The sequence below is a fragment of the Caretta caretta genome, chromosome 15 (genome assembly GCF_965140235.1).
Source record: "Caretta caretta isolate rCarCar2 chromosome 15, rCarCar1.hap1, whole genome shotgun sequence".
Taxonomy (NCBI): domain Eukaryota; kingdom Metazoa; phylum Chordata; order Testudines; family Cheloniidae; genus Caretta; species Caretta caretta.
The window spans coordinates 28,848,096-28,874,515 of record NC_134220.1 but is presented as its reverse complement, the minus strand read 5'-3'; the positions used below and the strand labels follow the sequence as shown (position 1 = coordinate 28,874,515).

Sequence of the window (26,420 nt, the reverse complement as noted above, 5' to 3'; positions counted from 1 at the left end):
TCAGCAGGTACCTTGGTCCCTTCGCCTCGTCCGTCTGGCGCCCATGAGTGTTGCATGCTGAACCCGTCACGATACAGTTTCATTGAGGTCACAGTGCTGCATTCTGCTGGGCATCTCAATGTGAGCTGCTTGCTCACGGCACGGTGTCAAGGGGAAAGCTGCTCGAAATGGCCGATGGGACAATACGCAGTTCCCTAACATAGTCGTTGCCGCCTCGGGGAGCTCACAGAGAGCTGCTAGAGCTGGGTCATTGATTTGGGTATCCTCAACGAGGGAGTTCTCAGACCTGCTACATCATCTGTCCTGTCGAAAGGCAGAGTGAAATAGGCCGGCACTGTCATAACATGACTTCTGCCTTCTGAGATGAACAGCCGTGCTCCCACACACACAGACTGGGTGTGATGAACACTACATTCCGTCTGGATACAGACCGCATTCAGGTCGCTTCTCCTGCTTTCAGTACGGCTGGAACTGTTGAAAACAGCATGGGGAAAGCATTGCACCAAGTTGCTGTAGAAGTGATAGTGTCAATCTTCTATTTGGCCTGAACTGGCTGTGGGGGGAATCTGTAAGAGACCTGGCACCTACAAACACTTCCGAGAAATGCTATTTTTGCTCTCTGTTTTTATTTTGTTGCTGTATTTCACAAAACCTTTACTTTCCAAAGGCTGGTGAATCAATATATTTTATGGAAATGTACCAATTGTCCCAGATCTTTGTCTAATAATAACTGATGGATTCACAGATCTTAAATTAAGTTGAAAGAGAAACCTTTATTTGAAAGAAAAAAAAAGTTTTAATGGCCGAATGTAAATTTGTCTGTCACTTTAACGGAGGTGGGGGTCCTGAGACGGTGTAGATAGAAAACCACATTTCATGTCTGAAGCATGATATAGGGGAGAAAATAGGCTGCAATATGGCATACAATTTTAACAGTGAGAATAATTAACCATTGGAACAATTTACCAAGAGTTGTGGTGGATTCTCCATCACTGACAATTTTTAAATCAAGACTGGATGTTCTTCTAAAAGATCTGCTCTAGGAATTATTTTTGGGCAGTTCTCTGGCCTGCGTTACACAGGAGATCAGATGAGATGATCACAATGGTCCCTTCCGGTCTTGGAATCTACAAATATTGCACTCAGTCATGTAAATTGCCAGTAGGTTCAGAAGCAGACCCGCCTAGATGATGGAGTGATGTTTGCAAAATCGCACTTGCATCACAAGGAGGACACAGAAGAGAGCGAACGTGACTGGGGTGGATTCATTTAAACATTCAGAGGAATAGTCAGGGAAAATATATTGCACTATTCAGGCAGCTCTAATTCTGAATGAGAATATTGTTGAAGACTGGGAAACCTCACTAACACTGATACTCAGGTAAGACATTGTGCACCAGTTACCCTAGCCAGTCACAATTAAAGCAGGCAGGCACCCATGCTAGATGCTTTGCCTGGGGTACTGTATCACCACTAATAAGCGTGGCCAACATAATTCTCATTGCCTTCACCTTTTCTTTTCTAATCAGATACAAAAATACATGCTCTGCTGAAAAGATACATCGCAGATGAAAGTCACGTGACATGTTTGTTCAGTGAACTGAACCTACAGCCATTTCTTGTGCCGATTTTAAGGAAGAAAAAAAGCAGTTTCCCAAGTGCTGGGTGGGTAGTCAGCTATTTGGTAATCTGTTAATGTGACGTTTATTAATCTGTTTTGACGGGAGATGTGCAGTTTACTGATTAGGACAGGAATCGCCCGAGGCATGCAACTCTGAAAGTATCTCTAATCTGCTCTCGAATGTGCAGAAGTCAAATGGTTTCTTTAAAACACGTTCCTGAATCCTACCGGGGTCAAATCTCTTTTATCTCTGGGTTTGTTTATGTACCCCTTTCTGCAGGGTGTCAGAGCCCCGTCTTCGTCCTTGACCTAGAGCAAACCTGTTAGCCTCAAATGACCACGTGCCCTAGTTTTCCATCAGCAGGGATGTGACCACAAGCATGGGATTCAAAGACACAGAGACAAATACAGTTTACCTTCAGTGTTTTCTTTCAAGTGGAGCCCTTAATCTTGCTTATCATAGAATCATAGAATATCAGGGTTGGAATGGACCTCAAGAGGTCATCTAGTCCAACCCCCTGCTCAAAGCAGGACCGATCCCCGACTAAATCATCCCAGCCAGGGCTTTGTCAAGCCTGACCTTAAAAACTTCTAGGGAAGGAGATTCCACCACCTCCCTAGGTAACGCATTCCAGTGTTTCACCACCCTCATAGTGAAAAAATTTTTCCTAATATCCAACCTAAATCTCCCCCACTGCAACTTGAGACCATTACTCCTTGTTATACTCCTTGACTTACAGCCAAGTCTCAACCTCCTCCTAACAATGGATTCCCAGCTGTATCTCTGATATAGGCATCCTGCTGTGGTGAGATTATCCCATGTCCAGGCAGGTTGTTAGAACCTATTTGACAGCAGTGAAATTACTTTGGATTTGTTCCTGTGACACAGAGATGAGAATCTGGCCAAGTAATAATAGTATTCATGTGCTTATTGGCTGCCGGGGTAATCGAGATGATTTACAGGGTAAAAGACAAGAAACCTATGTCTGATCTCAGACTGGTTTTAAACCAGTGCTGTCTTCACTGGAGTTACTCTGATTTACTCTGAATGAACTGATCCAAATCTAGCCCCAGTCCTGAGGAGCTTGCAGCATAGTGTCACAGACGACAGATCCATCGGACTAGAGCCTCACAGGGCGTAAATTAGTGGAAACTCAGCTGAAGTTGATGGACTGAATCTGGCCTGTAAAAAGTGGAGACAACTGGGGGCAAATCACAGAAGGGGGACCAGGTTATTTTTATACATTTTCCCCCAATTGGAGCAGCGGAGACACACACCCTAAGTAGTCTGAAGATGGAGCTTGATACATTTTTGAACAGAATTATCTGATCTCTTTGCCTGTGTTCCTGTAAACTTCCATATTGTTTCGACCCCATCATTCCCATGCACCAAGCTCATATTCTTATTGACTTCAGTAGGTATTGGATCAGACCCACAGAACAGCTTCATTATGGGCTCACTCTGGCTTGGAAAGCAATCTGCACATTGCAACGCACAATGTGGGCCTTTCATTCTCTCTTTCTTCATCTGTCTAGATCCATACGCCAAATCCATCACCTGGGTATCGAATGCGGCAGCAATGAACTTGCTAATACCAAGCCGTCCCGTGCTCCCGACTGATAACATTCTTCAGCTCCTGCTTGGAGTCTGCAGCCCTCACATCTACCTAAGCCAAAATCCGTACTCTCCACACCCCACTGCCTGGGTGCCATCCAAACCACAGTGCATCCCAGGAACAATACTGACTGAGTTTGGTTTTTTGGATTCAACTCAAACAGTTAAAGGTTGTCGGATCCTCTTAGACCTCTTAAAAGAACGTCTTAGAAACTATTAAAAGACTTTTGGAGGATGAGGAGAAGGCTGGAGGAAGATTGAGGGAAATGTGCCCTGATAACGGTAACCACGGAATAGTCATAGCGCATTGCTTCCAATTATTTTCAGCATAACTTGGCATTTCCACAATGCTGAACAGGTCTCAGAAGGTCAGCGAATTTTGTTCATGATCTATCCAACTGATATGGGATTACTCCAGTAATTTTTAACGGGCCAGTGACTGATGTGCATTATGTTTAGTACACTGCTCTTGACATATATGAGCTGCAACTTGTTAGGAAGTCTACTGAATAATTAGGGAAATGCAAGGATAATGAGTTAACAAGGGGCTAAGAGAGGCATGATGAGCATAGTACAGCCCAGTTGGAATAGCAGAAGCGCAGAGTTAATAACACAGCTACCATGATATAATCCTGCTAAATAATGCATTTGCACAAATTCAGACCTGGTGTAACTCTACCGATGTCAATGGAACAGAAGTGAATTTGGACCATGTTGACTTGCTGGAAAATGGCCATCCAGCAAATAAATCACGTTCCTACTACTTCATTCTCATCTGATGGCTTTGTTAGTGGTTAAGTGGCATTAGCATTGTAAATATAATGGCAATATTAAGAATAAATGTCATTTTGTATAGATTGTGCCTTTCGTCCCAAAGAATCCCAAAGCACTTTACAGGCCATGCAGCAAATACACTTTGTCCCCCACTGAAATGCAGCCACCTCTGCAGTGAAATATAGCAGCTGAGCATGGAGTGTAAAATCAGGGCCAATGTCTTTTTTGCATGCTTGGAGTCTCACCTCCAGTGGCCACGATTTGGCTGCGCGTAGACACCTGTTCCGTCAAGGAAGCCAAAAAAGAGACTCATCCAGTTGGTCAGAACTTTCCCGAGTTATCCTTAGCTGGAACTGCAGCCTTTGCATATCTCATCACTTGCAGGAAATCATGCTGCTGCTTCCATCCACCTCCAATGCCCCTGGGAAACGGCATTCGGCTTTGCACCGAAAGCAGCAGATGTCGGGAGGTTCATTCTTCTGCGAAAAGTGGATGCGCTGCAGCTAGCTTTTAAAAGGAACGGAGAGATCTCCATGGACACATTCCTGGGTAGGAAGGCTGAAGAAGAGGCAATCACAAGAACAAGCACGATTGTCCTGTGATCTCCTCTGAAATAAAAAGTGACCAAAAGGGTGCACTTGTGCTTTACGAGCACAGAATAATTATTACACCCTTCTGAATGTCGCCCTTTTTAGCCTGTTTCGAATGGTCCATAGACCGATCCTGCCTTCCGTGGGTGTGTTCATTGACCAAGCACGTCAAACTTGAGGATCAAATTCCCTGCTGGTGCAATTCCCTTGAAGTCAGCTGAATTAGGCCAAAGGAGAAGTGGGAGCTGGGAGCCTCGTATTAGAGCCCCTTTGTCTTCAATGGGAGCTGTGGGGTCTTAGCACATATGGAAACCTGGGCACTTATTTAGGAGCCTCACTATGGATTTGGGGAAGAAGGGGTTAAAAAGCAAAGGTAGCATCCAGCTCTCATTCACCTCCAGTCCCTTTGGGAATGTGACTGTAATAAAAATAACAATACCTATATGGTGATTTTCATCCGCCTGGAATAACTCTCCCTGGTGTTATATCCCGTAATATGGGATCTGAAGGGCTCACACGGAGAGGGCCTGCTCTCCACAAGCCGCTCCTCTCCCTGCCCCAGAGAGCCATCCATCACCTGGAGGAGACAGCTGTGTCGGTGGCTAGTGATGTATACTGAGAGCCTCTCTGCATGGGGCCGGTGACTTAGAGGGGCCTTTGATTTACAATACCAAGCCCAGAGTAAAACCCTCCCCTCACACAAATAGCCAGCCTGGTCATTTTTGCGGCACAGCTCAAGCGGCACATGGTCTTACTCGGGCTTTGATACGCTACTGTGCTCTCCTCAGGACCAAAGGTGAACCTGACCGCCTGCTGTCACTCGTATTGCGAGGTGGAGTCTCAACCCCTCAGGCTCTTCCTATCTGGCTGCTGCCCCCAGAGATTTTTCTGCTGCTCCAAGGAAGGGCTTGCAGCAGGCAAGGCTTTTCAGCCCAGATTCTCAAAGGTATTTAGGTGCCTAACTCCCATGGGGAAGGAGGCACCTAAATACCTTTGAGGCTCTGGGCCTCTGGGCCTAGCTACTTGGCATCTGGACATAACAACACGTGATACCATCTCTGCTAAAACAAACTTGCGATGTCCAGGAGTGCATTCAGTGGGATTGACTACAGCTGAGTCAGACAGTTCACTTGGCCTAGGGATCCTGGCACTGGGAATGGAACGGGTTCCTAGCGGTTAGAACAGGGGACCTGCAGTCAGGACTCCTGGGTTCTATAACCACACCCAGGAAGGAGAATATTGTAGTGACTGAAAGAAGAAGCGAAACGGTGTGAGTCAAGGTTGCATACCCTGCTCTGGGTGGGGTATGGAGTTTAGTGGTTAGAGCACTAGGGGAGGTGGGGGCTGGGCAGCAAGATTTATTTGTTCCAATCTCAGCTCTGCTACTGACTTGCAGTGTGACCCTGGATCGGTCACTTAACCTCTCCATGCCTCACTTTCCCCACCTTTATAATGGAGCTGGTGATATTCCACTACCTCCAGGGAGGATCATGGGGCTAGTTCACTAACGGTTACAAAGTACTTTGAGATCCCCAGACAGCGGACGCTAGGGAAGTGCAAGGCGTGGATACTGCCAAGGCCTGCGATGCGGAGCAAGAGCCTGCTGCCGGGAGCTCTTTCGGAGCTGGCAGAAATCACGCGGCTCCGCTGGCTTCTGCGTCTGCTCCTCCACGTTCTCTGCTGGCTCACGGGGTATTAACTGTCACTTTGTTAGTTAAAAGCAGGATGAAAGAATTTCTCCGGGCTTAGCTTTAGGGTGGAGTAAGTATCTACCCTTATCCTGAAGGCTCCAGATCAAAGGACTTGCATATTTGGTGTGCAGTTTCTCCAGCCTAGATAACGTTCTGTTCTAAAGGGTTTACACACTAATTGCTGTATGCAATGCTAGTAGGATTGCGCCTGATGGCTCTTGGGTAGCAGAAAGCTTCCAGCAATGGGGCAGGAGTTTAGCTTGAGTCTGCTGTGTTTTCCACCACTGAGTCTGAAGAAGTGAACAGGGGCTGGACTGAACTGGTTGTTTGTGATTTTAGCAGGAGTGTCACCAAGTTACAGCTTGCGGACATACGCCGGGGGTGCCTTTGGCCAGCTTGTTAAGGGCGTTTTTCCTTTCCTAAGGTCATCCTTAGTGTCATTAGCAATTCACTGCAGGGGAAATTCACCTCTGTGGGGAGGTCCACACAAGGACTAACCCTACAAAATCGGTCTGAGGTAAGGCCTAGGCCCTTGTGCTGTCACCTCTGCCCAGCGGTGAATTTTGCCAAGAGTATGGTATAAAGGCATAGGGTTCAAGGCCAGAAGGGCTCACCAGATCACCGAGCCCGAGCTCCCAAATATCACAAGCAACTAACCCCACCCAGCCACCCCCCAAATGCCAAACAGACATAACAAAGAGACAACCCCTGAATGAGGTGCTCAGACATGCTTGGACACTCAGACCACAACATACTTTACAGGAACACAGCTCGCTTCTCTGAAAAGCCGCACAACTGGGCAGTGAATGGGTGAAGAACAGAGGGAGACATTTTCAGTGGAGGGCACAAAGGAAACACAGAATCATAGGACTGGAAGGGACCTCGAGAGAATCGCAGAATCATAGAATCATAGAATATCAGGGTTGGAAGGGACCCCAGAAGGTCATCTAGTCCAACCCCCTGCTCGAAGCAGGACCAATTCCCAGTTAAATCATCCCAGAGGTCGTCTAGTCCAGTCCCCTGCACTCATGGCACGATTGAGTACTATCTAGACCAGCCCTGGCAGGTGTTTGTCTAACCTGCTCTTAAAAATCTCCCATGATGGAGACTCCACAACCTCCTTAGGCAATTTATTCCTGTGCTTAGCCACCCTGACAGTTAGGAAGTTTTTCCTAATGTCCAACCTAAACTGCCCTTGCTGCAATTTAAGCCCATGGCTGCTTCTCCTCTCCTCAGAGGTTAAGGAGAACAATTTTTCTCCCTCCTCCTTGTAACAACCTTCTATGTACTTGAAGACTCTAGGGGGATGTTCCACACTGCCACCGGAGGTGTCCTTTGCAGCTCGGATAGACACACACACGCTAACTTTGATCAAGCTAGCACACTAAAAAGAGCAGCATGGGCTAACTGTTCGAGTATAATCCCATCCGAGACCCGAGGTGAACCCTTGGGCAGCTCGTCCATGCTGCTGCGCATTGCGATGCTTCAATCAAAGCTAGCACAGGTTTGTCAACCCAAGCTGGAAAGGAGGAGTGCTCATAGATTAGGCAGTAGGGCCTTGATTAAGAAGGGAGCATGGGCACGCACACTGGGCCCAGTTCTGTCCTCCCTTACACTGGTTTCACACTGTGGAAGGCCCTTGAGTAGGGTGTGGTTACTGCCAGTCCATACTGGTGAATCCGCCCGATTGTCTTTATTGGGTCTACTCAGATCTCATTCAGGCTCCATTTGTTCACAAGCATCTCATGTTGGCCTCGCCGGCTCTCGCTTCCTCTTGTTAATTACGGCCACAGCTGCTTATACCCTGTCTGAGCACTGAGTCCCGTGCAGTTTGATTTTTTTGTCCTGAGTAACCAAATCTTCTCGTTCCATTATAAAACAAACAGACAAGTAAACTGCTAATAAATAAAGTAGCATGTACAATATCTGCGCTTCGAAATGCAGGGAAACTTATGCAGATGAGGCGTTGCCAGAATGTACTGAATACAGCCCCAAAGTCTCCCTCTGTCTCACATGCAGCCCCGTCTCTGATTGGGCTGATTCTCTACTGGTGATTTCGCAGAAAGCCAGCAGAGGTTTCTTACGGATGAACTGGCTTTGCTTAACTCGAAGATTCTTCTGAATATGGTTTGGGCCGGTTACTTGCTGCGAGCTAAGGTATAAACCGAGTGGTAGCAGCATCTGCTTTCCCTCTGAACACAAAGTAGCCCCTTTTCTAGGAGTCGCTAATGCAAGTGTGGAGTCCAACTCTTGTCGCTCATGGCCAGCACCAATGTGCATTGATAACGATAGCATCTCCCTGCATCAGTCCCCATCTCCATCGTTAGGAATTAGAAGCCATTTTATCAGCAGTTAATTGCAGTGGACACATTACATATGGCCAGGAACAGGAATGCTGCATGTTTTTTTATGGTGACAGACAGCTGATTCTCGCTAACCATCTGGTCGAGATTCTCTGCGTGTCAATCCAAATTAATCTAATGAACACGACCACATGCGTTTCAGAAGTGGGTTTCCACAGATTCCTCTGTTGTAAGTATAAGAACACCACAAGGCTGGAGAGGGAAGGGCAGACTATTTATTTGGGCATTATATTTCCCATCTCCTGTTATGTGACATGAAAGTCACTTGACTGGAGGGCATTTACTTTTTTCCAGCTTTGGAAAAGCCTGTTTAGTAGGGGATTGGAGCATGCATCATACATAGGTCTCTAGCGACCTGAAATGACTTAGCTGCCACTACAGAGCATTGCAATGAACTGTCTAGAGAGCATTTTCATCATTGTCCTCTACTAGATTAAATAAGAACCATTCAGCTGTGATTCATAGGCCCTATACTGCTAATTGCCAACAGTGATCCAACTTGAGCTAAAGCAGCTGGCGGATGTGATTTTGGAAACCAAGGACCTGAGAGGCAGATCCGTGGTGCACAGCATAGTAACAGCTGTGAAATTCCTAGCTTGCCACAGATTTATTACAGCATTCCCCCCACACACACCTCAAGAAATACATACTCAACCTCTCAGTGAACTTTTCCATGGAAGGTTACTTCTGTGCATAATTAAATGTTTCACTGGTTACTTATCTGGCACATTAATGTGAAATCCCGACTAACTGGGGGTATGTTGTCATCTCCATACTCACTGTGCCCTGGGCGTTATACATACAGATTCCCATGCACACTGATGAGATCATATTCCCATCTGCACACCTGGCAAGATGAAAGGTAGCGGGGGCAGCATGCTCAGCGAATGGCACCGGGCGAGGCACCTGCTTGTGAGGGAGTTGTGCGCGTCTGTCATCTCTTTGCTGTGGCTTTGTGTGTGGACATTTTACATAAGCTCCTTGTTGTGTGAGTGACAGTTGCTATTCTAGGGCAAACGCTAAGTGCAGGGGAATTCCAAACGGAACACAAAATATCAACCAATTAACAATCATTTCTGCGCCCACGATGCAGAGGTGAGTTCCTGGCTGGTTTCAGTGCTGCAGCCATTCAAACACACAGCATACAGCACCTAGGAGTATTGTTTCAGGCCTAATCCTTTTTGGTGCAGAGCATTTGCTGAGGGGGTGCTGCATGCCACAATTCCCACCCACACCACTGGGAGCTGAGGATGGAAGTTAATCGGAATTAGCCTGTAAATTGTTCAACATTTATTGTCCCTCGATGCTCAGATTCTGTACAAAGGGGCTGATGCTGCAAAATGTCCAGGGATTCAGAGGTAAAGCATAAGCTTTCATAGGTAAAAACCCCACTTCTGCATCTGAAGAAGTGGGGTTTTGACCCACAAAAGCTTATGCTCAAATAAATCTGTTAGTCTTGAAGGTGCCACCGGACTCCTCGTTGTTTTTCTGGATACAGACTAACACGGCTACCCCCTGATACTGGAGAGGTAAAGCAAATACACAGGGATCATATTGTGCGAACGGATTATGAGAAGCCATCACCTCTTGCATATCTCATACATCCCACCTCCTTTATGTTCTTTCCAGTCCTCCTTTGCACCTCCACAGCCCAGAACCACAAACATTGATCCCTGCAACCAGAGCTGCTTGACACAGTCGCTGCAGATGAATTAAATCCTTTCATCCATTTGCCAATTGTTGCGGAGCCTTTCTCACAGCTTGTATGGGCCAGACGCCAGCCTGTGACTTAGAGGGGAAATGTCTGGGAAGAGATTACCTTGCTACCTGCAGGACACTCGCCCATTAATGCTAACTCAAGCAGGACGCTCACAGAACTATCCTGGGGAACAGAGAGAGAGAGACTGAATTAGTTCACAATAGGGGGACATGTGAATGCTCCCAACATTCCTTCACATGCTCAGCTTCCTAATGGCTCACGATGTGTTTGTCTGGTTTTGCAGGAGGTCTCGTCTTTCCTGTGGACATGGCCTGTTTTTAACTATGTGTTTTTGCAACAGAACTGCACCAGCAATTAAATACCACTGGTGACGATAATATGGCCGTCCACATTGTTTAAGGTCCACATAAGCCTTCCCTGGGAAAAGCTATGGAAAGAAATCATCTTCAAAAATATACCAGGGCTTGAACCTGCTGCTGGAGCCATCATCAGTAGTTACTGCTGCTATTTCGTATTTCATTTTGGGTTCCCATAATGGATAACGCTGCCGCTATTTCCCTAAATACCAAGGCAATCTATTATGCTGCTGTCACAGGTGCACTGTACTGTAGCAACATGCTATATTGCTTCTTCTCACCAGCCCACTTTATTAATGACAACAAATTGTAACAGCATTCACACTCAACCAAAGACGCAAGTTAGTGCTTCAAGGGGGAAAAACGAGTAGATTGAGAACTCAAGGCAAAGTGTATTTGCAGAGTCTAACTGCCTTGTAAATGTACCGTTCCCGTTCATCTTCCGATCTGGGAACACGGATTGCAGGTAATTTTGTGTCATCTTTGGGTACTCTCCTGACACCTCATCCTGTTGCTCTCGTCTGATATTTAACGCCATCAGCATATGTAGGACAATTTTCTAAAGCGAGGCTTATCCCGGGTCTGAAGCAGTAACCCTGGCATACTGGCCTGGATTTTCAAAAGTTGCCACTAGTTTCGGGTGCTCGACTTGAGCCATTTGGGGCCTGATTTTCCAAGGTACCAAGCAGCCCCCACGCTCCTGGAGTAGGCCCCAGGATGGAGAGAGCCAGATGCAGCGAGCACTTCTGAAAATGCAGCTGCACACACACAACCTTAGAGCACCTCAGAGAGTGTGTGTTTGTCTGCGTATACTCAATCAAAGGGTCAATAAGTGAGCTTTTAAAAACCAATGAGAACTACTAAATTAGCTTATCCTGGGTAATTAACAACATTTTAGCCGATCCACAATATGTTGTACGTTATTTACCGACAGAGAGAAGGACAGTTGGTATATCAGGACATCTAAACATCAAATCTGAGCACCTACTGCAAATGTAATTGGCTGTACTTTAATTTCCCATTACTTTAGAAGGAATTTGCATCCACCCGTTCACCCAGAATGCCCACATTAAGTAGGTGAGGCATACCAGAAGTATTAATAACAACAAATATTGGGAAGGTGTCTTCATGATCAAAGGCATGTCTGTGTCTTTCTGGGCGGGCAGTGTGGCAAATGTTTCAGGGTAAGCAACAAGACCATTATAACTACAGCAACCGAGCGAGGTGATCCATTCGTCTCCCAGTTCGTACCGATGGCACAAATGCTTTTAGAGACTCTTCGTGGAGCAGCGGGAATGTTCAGAACAGGAGGAGGAAATCAGGTAGCTCCAGAAGTAGGTTTTGGGTTTCTTTGGCTCTTGCAGTCTACTGCGCGCAGCAAACATCCATGCAGGACAGTGTTAAGCAAAAAGATGCAGGATGCCTTTTCTTGCTAAAGAAATGGATGATGCGCTGCCTCTCTGTGGCACCCTCTGGCACGAATGGAAATAATGACTGGGAATAGACAAAGCTGGCTAAGCCACCCTGCTCAGTAAAGAAACAGAACCTATGATTGCTCTGCATCCCCCATAAAATAACTGTCCTGTTAGGTACTGTAAATTAGGTTCTCAGAGACGATAAGCATATCAGAAGCCACGCAATAAGTCACCACACAAAAGACGCTGTCAGCTGAGGGTAAAATCAGTAGCAGGTTTCATTTAAAACTGAGATAATGTATATTTAAAAGGGGATTAGGAGGGGCTGACCGGTGTTGGTCTGTCCCCAGTGCCCTCTCGGTCCCCCGTCATGGTGCCAAAGCTGAACCGCCAGGGATGTATAGTTCAGATAGACGCAAAGAGATTGAGGATGCTGATTTTGGTGCAAGCTCTTTGGCTGGTTTAGAAACATCACTGATCCACTGCTGTGCTGCCTTATCAGCTCCAGTGCACAGAAAGCTTGGGAAACAGAAACTCACTTCAACGTGTGGGTTTCGGTCTTTCTCAGGCTTTCAATTAGGCATCCAGCGGGACCATTAAAAATGAGTGGATTTCAACGCACCCCCATGGGAGAAGCTCAGGTTGTTTTCAGATTAGCGTTCCCACAGGCAGGCGCCAGTAAAAATACAGGGCAAGATGAAGATCCTTGCTAATCTCAGTTACACCAATGTAAATTGAGAGTAACCCCACTCAAGCCAATGGAGACACAAGATCGTGTAACTGAGATCCGAATCTGGCTCAAGGTGTGCCTAGCAAATGAGACTCACTCAATGCAGGAGACACAAGGGCATATTCAAATCCGTAGGGCCAATGGGACATAAATTGGACCTCAGATTCAACTTGTGTTTCTCTTCGCTTGCCAGTTATCCTCTTGAAAGTTCCCTGAGGGTTAGTTGGATGTTTGCAAGCACCACTTATCAACACCCTAGGGGAGGCAGATTGTTTTGGTCTGAGGCCCTTGGACGTTCGAGATGAAAATGAGCAAAGGAAACTTCAGGCTGAATATCTGCGGGGCGGGGAGGGGGGATTCTACTGGCTGAAGGCATGAATTCCCAAAGGAAGTGGGGGAAGCTGGGTTGAGTGAATTATGGAAAACCAGAATCGCTAAAGCCCTGGAAAATGCCCTACAAGGGGATGGATGAGCAAATATCAGGGACAAAACTCCTCTTGACTCCTAGGGGCCAGGATTTTGCCCAGGAGGTTTGCTATTAGTCTCTGCCATTTCCCTGCTATGAATATATGCTGTTATTCAGCCTCTCTTCCCACAGCCCCATCAGAATCTTACCTCTGTCCTCCTCTTTCTCACGGACCTTCCTCCCTTTGAGAGCTCTGCTCCAGGCCCCGCCATAGTCCCCCATTTTGTTCCTCTCCGGCGTATCCTTGGAAACGCTCTTGAACCAAGGCCCATACCTCCGGACAGAATTCCGAGCCTCCGAGGTCTCTTTGAAGCCCCTCCCGAGCTGAACCACCCCCAGGTACTGAAACGCTGTCCCTTCGCTGGTGCCATCCACGGGGTTGGGTTCATTCTCTGAGATGGTGGGCTCCCCCGCAAACCCAGAGTGCAGAAACACCAGGCTCCCGGCCGTCAGGTACAGCGCGATCAGAGTGAAGAAGCGCACGGGTTTCCGCCTGAAATAACGCTGGAACTTTACCAATAATTTGGCCATAGCGCCTTCATTACTCGCCTTGTGTTGGGTGGGATGTCGCCGAGCAAATTCAGCAACTCTAGTCTCGCCACTCTCTCTTCAAGTGCACAAGAGTGGGTCAAAACCGGCTGATATGAGAGAAGTGGGAAAGGAAGGACAATGGCCTTTTGTCAGCCGTCCCGCTGCGCTGGTTCAATTGCTGAAGTATTCTCCCCTGGTGTTATTTTGGGATCAATAAGTACCCACTAAAGCAGAACGGGACTGTGTACAGAACTCATACAGAAATATTTTAGAATTCGATAAAGTCCGAAGGGGCTAGGGTAAGGGGATGGAGAGTCTATTTTTCAGTTCCCGTTTTGTGCTAAAAAAACGAGGTATTTCTCAAAGCAAATCACAGTAGCTCCCATTTTATTCTTCTCCTGTTAACGTTCCTAAGGGGTGCTCTGGAGACTCCACTGATGGCAGGATCATGTTAAGAAAATTGAGTGTTTGAAGGTGATTTGAAAGCTGATCAGCTGACACAGCTCCCCTCACTGGCTTTCTCTGCTTTCAGCTCCTCAGAGCTGGTTCTTGCAGGCATTTCTGTAATGGAAATGGCACCGTCTCCCTTTCAGTGAAAGAATAAAAGGTCCCTGGATGCATCTCCAGGTACGGAATACTGACTGGAGCCCTTTGTTTAATGAATCTCCATTCATTTCGGTCTCAGGACAAGAAATCTCTACCTGCAAGTCAAAAGGAATGACAATCATTAGAAAAGTGTTCAGAAGGCTTTAGGGACAGATTTATAGCATCTGAAGCTGCAAACCCTCCCCCCAGACAGATCCCAGTCAAGATAAAACACAACTCCTCTTCTTTCCTTTTGAAGCTTAGCAGTCTGGGATATTTGCAAATTAACTTATTATAAGAAATCCAGGACTGTCCAGGCATGTCACAGTTGTCACTGTGTCATACACTGCGGCCACTTGGAATTTCCTGGATTCAGCCAGGATAGAACTCAGATTCTCTTGCTCTGAAAGCACAGGTCTCTGCTACCTAAGGGAGAATCCCTATTAGCTATCAGCTAACTCTTTCAATCAGCTGGCACAGGATTGCAGCATTTCATACAAAGTGCATCTTTGTGCATCGCCTTCCTGTCATGGTGTGTGTAAAGCCACAGCCCCAAACAGCTGCCTGCATGTGTTCCCGTCCCAGCCCGAGCAAAGGCAGACTTCTCGGAGAACATCCAGTCAACCGGTTGATGAGACCCGGTTCAAAACACATGTGTCTTATTGTTCCTACAAATTTCCTGTTGGCTTGGCATATGATTCCACATGGAGGAATGATTAGCTGTCTTCATTTTCACCAACATTGTCTTGTTAAAGGGACAGCTAAACCTCCTTAAACTGTGCTCATTATGAGCAGCATGGATGGGAAGGGCTCTCCAGCTGAGCCTGAGGTACAGTGTGAGGTGTTGCTGTGAAACATGCAAGACTTTTTAAACCATCTCTGATTTTCAGTCTCTGGAGAGCCTGTGTGAGCCTATGGTGGCTGGAGACTGGAGTCCAAGCCTGGTTTGTTCAGGTCATTATGAAGCCAGTAGGCTGCTAGTCCTATGCATATCATAGCAAATCTCCACACACAACGGGCAGTTCCTTCACAAGAGTGTCAAAGGAGAACGGCAGAGACCAGTGTCCTAGAGCCCAGTCAAAACTGAGGGGTGCCAGCAGAGCCAGGAGGAAGGAGCTCATGGCTGGCATAGCAGGGGAGCTGCAAGTCAGGGCGGAGGGGTGTCATCGGCAGAGCCGGTGCAGGGAGCATCCCAGGGCTAGAATGGTGTGGGGGTGGGGGGAGTGGGGGTGGCTGCAAATGTAACGGCAGAGCTAAAATGAGAAGCTTGCCTGGCACCTGCCTGCATCTTCTTTGGATCAAACCTTTGCTATCAAGCCATTCGGTTCTTGAGGATCAACTTCCCTCAAAAATGTGTCAAGGCAAAGCACCCGATCCTCGCATCGAAACCATTTGCCACTTTGAAAAGTCCTGGCTGACTCAGACGGATTGTCTTTTATCTCAGCACCTGACTGCCCCCCTCCCCCAAGGCGAGAGGCCTCAATGGCAAAGCAACATGAAGGCCCCAGTTCTTAGAGCACAACCGCTGGAAGCAACTAGGGCAGACGCTTCTGATGCAATTCTCATGCACTTGATGATAAAACCCCCACTGATGGCAGAAGAAAGATAACCTAGAGCTGGGTGAGTAATTTAGTTACCGCATAGCAGCGACCCGGCTCTGACTCTGTCTAAAGGGGCCGGTCCATGGTCAGGTGACCAGAATGCAAATGACTTTTTATGCTGCAGGCTCCCAAGGCACTTTTGAAAATCGCTCTCTTCATATTAACACCCTGCTTCATTAATGGGTTCAGGATCTCTAATGCCCCCCCCCCCCCGCCCAGCAGTCAGAGAACCTCAGTGTTATACCTCTCCCACAGCTCCCATCAGCACAGCCCCTCCTGCCCTCCCCAAGATCATGTGGTGGCATTGGTTCATAGTGGCTCAGTTCATCTGCTCCCAGACTACCACCCACCGAACCCCAACCACCACGTGGTGCAGACCCCAGAGATTTCCTTGGAAGTCTCCCATCTCAGCGTTGCCCAGCCTGGACTCGCCTTCGCTTGCTAAATCGGACACGATCGTAAGCCACGAGCTACAGGTACCTGTTCGACTCCCTCATAATGGCAAAAGAGACGGCCTGTTTCCCATGCCGGAGTTGAGGGGGTGGCCACAAAACCACCCCCACCCCAGCGAATGTTCCGGTTCTTTTGTGAACAACCTCAGGCCTACACTCCGGACCTATCACAGTATAATTACGTCACTCGTGGGCATGAAAAATCCACACCCTGAGCGACGGAGTGACACCGACCTACGCCCGGGTGTAGACAGTGCTGTGTTGGCGGGAGAGCGTCTCCTGTTGACAAAGCTACCGCCTCTCGGGAAGGCAGATTAACTACGCCGACGGGAGAAGCTCTACCAACGGCGTAGTAGGGTCTTCACTAAAGCACCACCGTGGCACAGCTGAGAACTCTGCACTGGTACAGCCGCCCCACTGTAGCCCTGTACACGAAGACAAGCCCCCAGGTGCGCTTGGAGGGGAAAACGACAGGTGAAATTCCTGGCAGAGCGGAGCACCTGCACTAGGCTCTTTGCACAAGCAGGGTTTAAACGATGCATAGGGGGCATGCAGGTCATGTGCACAGACTGCGTAAGCACAGAAAAAGGAGAGTAGGACCACCAGTGAAGAGTGTGACCGGAACAGATCAACCCGGCTACTTCTCCTTGTGCAAATGCCATACTCGCTCCTGGGCTCCAGACAGGTGGTTCTGAAAAATGGACCACTGCCATCAGGCCAGATCCTCAGCTGGGCTAAATCTGCACAGCTCCCTGTGCTTCATAGGTCTTCCCTGGTGCATCTGGGAAAGCACGTAGCTGCTGCTATCGCATGATACTGAGGAGCCTGGTCTTCAATGGATCAACATCACTTTATACCAGCTGGATATCTGGCCCTGTGTAGGGATGCACTAGCTAGTTCACTGAAAAGCAGAAGTGACCCAAACCTCTGCCTAAAGCTTTCCCTGAACCCAAACCTGAGGGGGGGGGGGCAGATTTGTTGCAGTTCTGATAACTTTGCACCCCAGCAGGACAGTGGGGTGGGAGGAGGTATTGTTTCATATTCTCTGTGTATATATAAAGTCTGCTGCAGTTTCCACGGTATGCATCCGATGAAGTGAGCTGTAGCTCACGAAAGCTCATGCTCAAATAAATTGGTTAGTCTCTAAGGTGCCACAAGTACTCCTTTTCTTTTTGCGAATACAGACTAACACGGCTGTTACTCTGAAACCTTTGCACCCATTATTTCTTTATTGAATGTGTTTCTGTGCCCCTAGCTTCATTGAAGACTAGAAATATTAAGTACCAACTTGTAGCTGGCTCAGCTGTTCTCCTGGTGTTTCTAATCCAATGCAACCCAGAAATAGGTTATTTCCAGACCAGAAAACACCCGGACCTGGACAGCCCCATGAAACTCTCTTTAAATGTGGTCGTTCTCCTGCATTTTCCAGACTGTTCTGCATGACAGATGAGAAGCAACCATCGGAAACCTCTCCACCACAAAGCCATCCAGCATTGGCAACAAACTCCTCATTGCAGCCTGCCTAATAGAGCACACATCTGAGTGCAGAGGGAGGTTTGGTCACGGCCACTGTTTCCAATTAATGCTCTCCAACCAACAGATGTTCCTTGGTTATGTGCACTTAGAAAAAGAATGGATTTTACATTTATATTTCCCTCCCTAATCAAAGTAACATGCAACAGACAATTTGCGCTTCCGGGGTTCCTGCTATCTGAAGATCTCAACAGGCTTTACAACTATAAGCCTCATAAACCCCTGTCAGATAGGTTGGTGTTATTAGATGGAGAAACTGAGGCACAGTGAGAGTAAGTGATAGAATCCGGCTCTCCTGATTGCTGCTCCACAAAACCGGCCTTCCTCTCAGGATTAGCCAACCCAGTCATTGTTCAGCGACTGCCTGTCAAACTGCTTTAGCTGTGTGTCTACTGCTCTGTTGTGCAAAGATACCTGTGTGAATTCCTTCAATGCCCGGGCCCCTTTCCAAGCTACTTTCCCCCATGGGAGGTCAGGTTTTCGAGTCAGCTCAGCCCCCACAAATGAGGCCAGATTTTCAGGCTGGCTCCGCTCCCAGCAGCTCTCATGGTGACACTTACAGCTAGATTTTCAGAAGAGCTGCTCAGCACATGGGGCCTACGCTTTGCTAGAAGCCTGGCTCTTAGCCTTTGTATCTCTGTTGCCTCCGCTACCACCTCTATACTGATGAGAAAGTAGCCTTCTCCAGCCCTTGTCCCGGCTCCTCTCTGGCCACACACTATCCGTCTGGACCCCATACACGTCTGGCACCATCTCAACTTTCTTTGGCCACACGTCCCAAAAGGCACAAGTTCTTATTGTGGGCAAGAGGAACGTACCCAAGGGCAGCTCGTGCCAGGAAAATTACCCCTGGAAATGTCATCATCAAGCCACAGAACCCTGAGGAGTCAATGTAATTTGGAAAGATCTAATTACATTGCAGCCCTTTGCCTTGCTGTGAGTGAGAGAGAGAGAATATCTGTATACAGAGGCTACTGCGTGTCTCTAGCTAGGCTTGCCAGACCCCTCTTCAGACATTCTATATGCAGCTCTGGGTTTGTCGCTGGGGTTTGCACTGCTATTTAGCAGCATTTACAAAGGGGTGAGAAAGATTTTTAAAATGCGAATGAGACAATTAGTAGCAGACTGAAAACGTGGAGAGAAGATTCATGAACCCTGAACTGCTCACGCGAAGGACAACGGTGCAAAACTGACTGCTAGCTTCCCGTGAGTGTCTCAGGAGCTCCCCCTAGAGTCAGGGAACCAGGCCACTGTGATCTCTTTCCTTTTCCAGCCTTTCTTTCTGTTCATTCAGGTCTTTCCGGCTTCACGGTTCCTCTTCATCACACTGAGGGCCAGGCAGCAGGCACAGACACATAGATTAGGGGGAGGGATAGCTCAGTGGTTTGAGCATTGGCCGGCTAAACCCAGGCTTGTGAGTTCAATCCCTGAGGGGGCCAATTAGGGATTAGGGCAAAAATTGGGGCTTGGTCCTGCTTTGAGCAGGGGGGTTGGACTAGATGACCTCCTGAGGTCTCTTCCAACCCTGATATTCTATGATTTATGCTAATTATCATTGCATTTAGCGTACTTTAATGCTCTAATCAATTTATATCCACTGCTCTCAGCCCTATATCTGAATGAGCTCTTATTACTAATGACTTAGGGATGGGCCAATAACTCACAACAGATAACTGATCACTTTTTCTGCTAAGTGTCCCCAAGCAGATCACAGGTTTCAGAGGAAAAGCCGTGTTAGTCTGTATTCGCAAAAAGAAAAGGAGGACTTGTGGCACCTTAGAGACTAACCAATTTATTTGAGCATGAGCTTTCGTGAGCTACAGCTCAAAGCTCATGCTCAAATAAATTGGTTAGTCTCTAAGGTGCCACAAGCAGATCACAGTTACCTCTGGTGTATTTGTTACTAAACACATCCTTTTTGCATTTTATTTTAAACTACCCAGATTGCTCACAAACAATTCTCTGAACGTAGCCAATCCCGAGTAGCTAAGAGTGGTCAGATCAGTCACATGATATTGTTCCTGTTCCCTGATTGGATGAGTGAGCAAGTGTGACCACTTCCTTGTGTGGATTTAAAATTCAGCTTCTCCACGTGACACTGAAATTCGCTTTACAGGAGCCTTTGTGCTAGTGAAACCCACCTGTAGGATGGACCAAAGGGGGCACAGGCCCATGGTGTGTTACAGGACTAGAAGAGCTTTATGCCTGGTAATAAGGGTGACAAGTTAGAGTGACAACATTTGTTTTTTAATGCCATTTGATTGCTAGGGAAGTTCCACTGAATTTTTCTAGCAAGAATAGAGTAACCCTCTCACACAGAGATATACACAGTCACACACACACACTGATATGCACACTGCCATATGCACACAGACACGCACCAGTGGCTGTCCGGTGTACAACATATACGTACGGACAGCATCCATTTTCACTCTTTTCCCCTCCGCTTCTTTGTGCCACACTCCCTGCGCATTTCCTGTTCGCTCTGCTGCAGTAGGGTCTGTCTTTCAACAGTTTTCCCTTCTCCTCCCATCTCCTCTCCTGTTTCCCCGCCCCCGACCCCATCTTTCCAAAGCTGGACACAAATGCAATAACAGCCTGGACGTTCGGCTGGGTTTGAAATGAGTCGAAGAGTTTCCTGTCCCTGGAAGGCAATGAGGCCTATGCAGACTGATCCGCAGGGTCGCCTTTTGCACCGTCCTGTTAATCACAGCCCTTTGAGACTGTCATGCTTCAGTCCAGACTCCCACAATCGAATGAAAAGCAAATTTACAGCTAAGTCGTCAAAGGGCCTTCAGGAATTCCCCAGCAGCAATCCCAGGCAGACTCTTCTGATTGGCTGCTAATTCAGATTCACATATAATGAGCCAGCAGCTATTCAGTCACAAAGGTGCTGTGGGGAAAATGTCACCATTAATTGTGGCCTTGTCGGAACAATGGGAGAAATCTATGAAAACCCTCAAATTCAGAGGGTTCTTTGGTTTAACTTTAACTTTTTGTAAATTGCATCTTTGCTGCTGGGAAGTGGCCGAGTTCTAAATCTCCGATTCCCAGCCTTCCAAAGGCCACGCCCCAAGGATTTCCCGTAGATGAGAATGGCTGCATGTCACTAGGGGGGCTAATATGAATTCACCTGGTCCTGATGTTGTCTGCGACAATGCATTGTGAAGGAGCGTTCAGGCCCTCCCGCCCCCAAAAAAATTTTAAGGTGGCCTAAGGGAGAGCACCAAGCAAGCCTAAAAGTCTCTTTTCTGACTGTCACAAGAACCAGAACCACCTTATACAACATTTCCCCTGTTATTTCACCAGTCAGACGAGTGCGCCACTTGCATAATCACAAGCACTCAGCCTGGATAATGACTGTGGCAGAATCTGTCTGCCCCGTTGTCTACCCAAGTCAAAGAACCAATAAAAGGGGTACAAAAGTGTGCATACAAAGCAGGTAATGGCTCGTCTGTGTGTACCCATGCAGTGGCTTTTAAGCATCCGACGTTCCTATGCATCCTTAGGGATACACCCATTATGCCCACACACGAAAATCTGCCCCACATGCCATTAGGCAGGCAGGGGACATGGCCCAAACACGCTGCCCATTCTGCTGGTACCCAGCTTGCTGACCTGAAAATGATTGGCTTGTGCATGAGCTTCTGTTCTCCCCTTTGCCCTGCTCGGGGTCGGTGGGGAGAATAAACAGGAGAAGGAGGCGCTGAAAAGGGTCACAAATAAGACAGGCCTTTGCCCTTCAGTGATCCGAGAATGCTCAATTTCTAATGGCACCCCTGTCGCCCCTCTTGCATAAAGAGAATGCCATGTAGTGTGCAGTGCAGATGGGTCAGCAGGGGCCTACACACAAGCATACACCTTCACAGGCCCGGCACCCAGCTCTTGCCATGAGCAGATTGTACGCTGATACTGTCTATCAGGCATTCCCAGGCAGGGCAGTTATGCTAGCTCAGATACAAGCCACCAGGTCAATCAATCCTCATGTCTCAGGGCGGAAACTAATTTCCAGCTCGGGGTCAGGAGGGAATTCTCCCCATCACCCATGTTGCAGCATTGCACGAGGGGTTCTGGAGGACGGCACGAGAATTGCTCCTCAGTCTGACTCACTAGCAGATTTTCCAGCCTCCTCTTTATGTGATGTGGAAGATGGCTTTGCTCGTCAATAAATGGGATCAGATCGTGTAATGGCCCCCTCCCTCCCGCCCTCCTTCCCACCTGTGTTTCAGATCAGCTGCAAATTCCACAGGGCTTATGTTCTTGGCTACACACCACAGCTATTTAGGATTCCGCTGACTAGAGGAGGAGGGGAGAGTGGAGGGTTTGGGGGGGGGCCTGTGCACGAGTATCCCTTATTTCCCCAAGTCTGCAGGCAGTGCGGGCACCAGGCATCTTGCAGGACAGTATCTTTGTGGCATTGCATCCAGTGCAACAGCAAGGCAAGAACACGGCCCTCTCGACTCAGCTCTGGCTGATGGTACAATAATACGCCAAGCCTGTTGGAGTGAGAGGCATAGCAGTAGCTGTGGCCATTAACTTTTTCTTTAATACCATTTTCAGCATATTGGAGAGCACTGTGCCGTGCTGGGAGTAGGGAGATCAGGCTCCTGGATAGACACAGAGCCCCAGTGAAAACGGTTGGCTATTTCAGATTGCCATCACCACGGTCCGTTGGGGCGGCCGCTCGGGAGGGGATGGAATTCAAACCCTGATCGGGCATGGAAGATAGCACTGTGCTAACCTCGGGTTCCCAGGCATCCCGAGCAACTCAAAGGCGAGAAGGGGAATTACAGTGCTTATAAACCACGATCGTATGGGGATGCTCACCGGATATCACCAGCTCAGACGCACGCACATAAGGAAGCTTCACACTTGAAATGAGCGCTCCCCAAATGACTCGGATCTGGTGCAAGTGCCGGACAAAGGTTCAAGTCGGTTTTCCCATTCCTAGTAAACATGCACGGGGAGGCGCCTGTGCTCGTCGAATGTGTGTATCTATTCAACAAAACCCTCCTCTGAATTTCAGTAAGCATCAGAGCGAGTTCCCGCCTGGGTTCTACTTCTGAGTCGGTTCATTTCTTATTTTCTCCAGACTGGTTCCCCATCCCTATTGCAGATGAACCTCACGGTTCCTTATGTGGTGTGAACACACTGTGGGAAATAAATAAATAACAATGGGCCTGTAGCAGGGCCAGGGGGCCAGGCAGAGCCCCTTGAAGAACCAGGGTTTGGGCCCGGTAGAGGGGATGATAAGACCCAGCTGGGCCGGGGTCAGGTAACTGCCTGATGAGAACCTGGATCCTAGAAAGGCTGATAGAGTTCAGATAAGGAGGAGAGCTTGAGGGGACAGGTTGGTTTCTCGGGCAAGGGAAAGGCCGAGGTAGATGGTCCATAGGAGGGATGGGGAAGGGATGCCAGGAGCAGGGAGGTGTGAGCCAGGTGGCTGTTGGAGTTATGTTGAACTGGTTTATTATGGGGTTTGCGGGAGATTGTAGGTGGGAGTGGTCAATGGTGTCCTGGAGAAAGGGTCTGAGCAGACTCTGGGGTGTGGCGTTTAAGCTTCCCTGGGCTGGGAGACAGGACAGCAGCCTACAGGGTCCTGATGTGAATTTGGACAGAAATCAGTGGAAGATTTCCCTGAGTAATGACCACAGGACTTGGAATAACAATGATTGACCCTGGGGCTCACTTGTGATGAGCCCTCTAGTTACTTACATGGTTCTTGCCACCACAGGGCCTGAACACCTCCCAGTCAGGAGTGGATTTTATCCTGGGAGGCCGGACAGTCTGATTCTCCTTTTACAGAGGGGGACCAAGGCACAGGGTGGAACAAGTGACTTGTCCAGGTCACAGGGGGATGTGTGACAGTGTCTAAGTGCAGTGATCTACCCACTAGCCCACCGTCCTGTCTCATGAAACCTCGGCAGCTGGACAAAATCACCAGGCCTGTGGCTCTTACAACATTGAAGAGGTCTAGATTTTAGCTGCCTTTGTTTGCATATGGCACATTCTTACCCTGTTGACTGAATTAGGAAGGGGATGGGCCCCTGGATTTCAGTTGACTTCACAAGCAGAATGGCATTTAATTTGTCCAGGATTATTGCACTAGATGCTGACCAGATTAGAACCACATAGTGTAAAATGCTGGTTAAGGCTTAGCAAGGCCAGTTGTCTCCAGATAGGCAAACTGACTAACTGGTTGCTGAGGGTGTAGAGAAAGATTAGAGACTTCTCACTTCAGATCCAGCCTAGGATTTGACTCCCACCTGACAGCTGTTCAGTGCACTCATGACAACTGTTTTTTCTACCGTGCTCCTCACCAGGTGACGTGACATCTATCCACTCACTTCTTAAAGGAAAATGTGCCCATCATGACTGGTGTTACTAGGCCCCTTTGTTTGCAGAAATATCAGAGACTGAAGGGGCCCCGTTGTGTTAGGTGCTGCACAGATGCATAAGAAGGGCCCCTGCCCTGAAGCACTTGCAGTCTAAATAGACCAAAGCAACAAAGAAGAGAGGTGAAGTAACTTGCCCAAGGTCACAGAGTGAGTCAGTAGCAGAGCTGGGAACAGAGCCTCCTCTGCTAGACCCACTGCCCCTCAATGCTACCTACATAGAAACACTCAATATTAATAGTGGTACAACTATTTTAGTACTACCTTTGTTTACCAAAGCTGCTGCCACTCTTCTGTTCACTGATCACAGTTGACCCTCTGGCTAATACCCCCTCCTTCATTAGGCAGGTGTAGCTGGTGTTCCTCAAGGAAGAAGATTTTACAGGACATGCTGTGTCGTCCATATTCAAGAATGCCCTGTAATCAGAGCACTTTGCTCTCCCTTATTACAACAAATATCTTTTCCCTGTAGAAACTGCTTTGTAGCTGTGTGAGGTACTTACGACAAGAGGTGCTAGAAATCAGTTTTGTCCAGCTAGCTGCTTTGATACCCCTTTTATTTTGATATGGGGAAGAAAATCCCATCTCTAGCCGAAATTGTTAGTGTAATAACAATACCCAGTAGAGTGCAACAGGGCTTGCTTTATAGTTAGCTCAGATGCCAGGGTGGCGAGTTAAAAAAGCAGGTGAATTTACAGTTGTGGGGAAATGGGGGGAAGGGGATATCAACAAGCAAAAGAGATTTCCTAGTGGCCTAAAAAGCCAAATGGCAAGTACAACTTCAACCATCCCACCCCAAAATATCCCAGTCTTCCCTTCCGGGAGCTCCAGGACACAACGCTGCTCACACAACGCAGCAAAGGGGAGGGAGACTGGAACTAAATAAACACCGAAATCTCCCACTGATGAGAAATAGACTGGGGGGAGGAAACACTGACCGGGACTGGCCGTGGAAAGAGGCCGCAACGGCCCACCCAGCTGTGGGAGGGAGAAGCTGTGGGTGGAGGAAATGTAGCACGACTTCGGTGGGTAAGCCAAAGGAATATGGGCCGTGGGGAGGAAGGTGGTGCATGGTTGTGGGAGCTGGCTGGGGGGCGGAAGAAGCAGCTGGGAGCTACCTGATTCCATCAGAACCTAAAGCAGATTGTGAGGCTTGAGCAGTAAGACATGAGTCGTCTGTATTTTTGGTGTCATCAGGCTGCTCGGATGTTCAGGCCCAGGCAAGAAAAGGTCTGTTTTTTGTATCTCACGGAGCGGTTGAGGGGGAGAGATGAGAGTTGCTCTGGGCCACTGTTGAGAGAGGCAGAGTGGCTCCAGGTTTATTTCATCTGCCCTTGTCCATCACGGGAGCTACTGGACTGAAAACATACCTTTGCCTGGGATGTATCCATGGTACTTTGTGATACCACGGGAGGCTCAGAGACAGAGAGAGCAACCACACCTAGTGAATGGGTGTGACAGAGTGGGGCTACCGGGAGAAGACTGCAGAGCTCTGCAGAGCCAACACACGCCAGAGTCCAACAAGAGCAGGGCACTACAGCCTGTTTCTCAACCATCCCGCCCCAGCAGCCAGGTCACAGTCTTGTCTTGACCAGTCAGACTTCACAATATCTCCAGGAGGTAGCTAGTATTATGACCCCACCCCCATTTTAATGAGGGGGACCCTTAGGCACAGAAAGGTGAGTCAGTAGCCAAGGTCATGTAGTAGCAGAGCTGGGATTTGAACTCAGGACCTCCTGTCTCCCAGTGCTCTACTTAAAGAGCCAAGGCAGGCGAGGGAATAACTTCTGGTGGTGAGATAGCTACACTGAGCTCTTCTTCGCTCGCTTCTGCAGATACCAGCAAAGTGCTCGCGGCTGCCTGAACTGTGTCCAAATCTGCATATTTATTGCTGGATGCTCCTGTTGCTGGGAGAGGCAGATGTGTGATTACCTTCCATGTCTTACCCTCGTTAGTTAGATTAGGCCTTTTAATGCCCTTTC

General features: G+C 48.1%; 1 protein-coding gene across 1 annotated transcript in view; it reads right to left on the bottom strand.

Annotated features, from left to right (window-relative positions):
- Nucleotides 1-26,420, bottom strand: part of WSCD2 (WSC domain containing 2) — a 135,425-nt gene that overhangs the window by 66,457 nt on the left and 42,548 nt on the right. The window contains exon 2 of the mRNA XM_048821187.2: nt 13,491-14,573. Coding sequence (XP_048677144.1) covers nt 13,491-13,872 — 382 coding nt within the window. The 5' untranslated portion in view covers nt 13,873-14,573. The remainder of the gene's footprint in view (nt 1-13,490; nt 14,574-26,420) is intronic.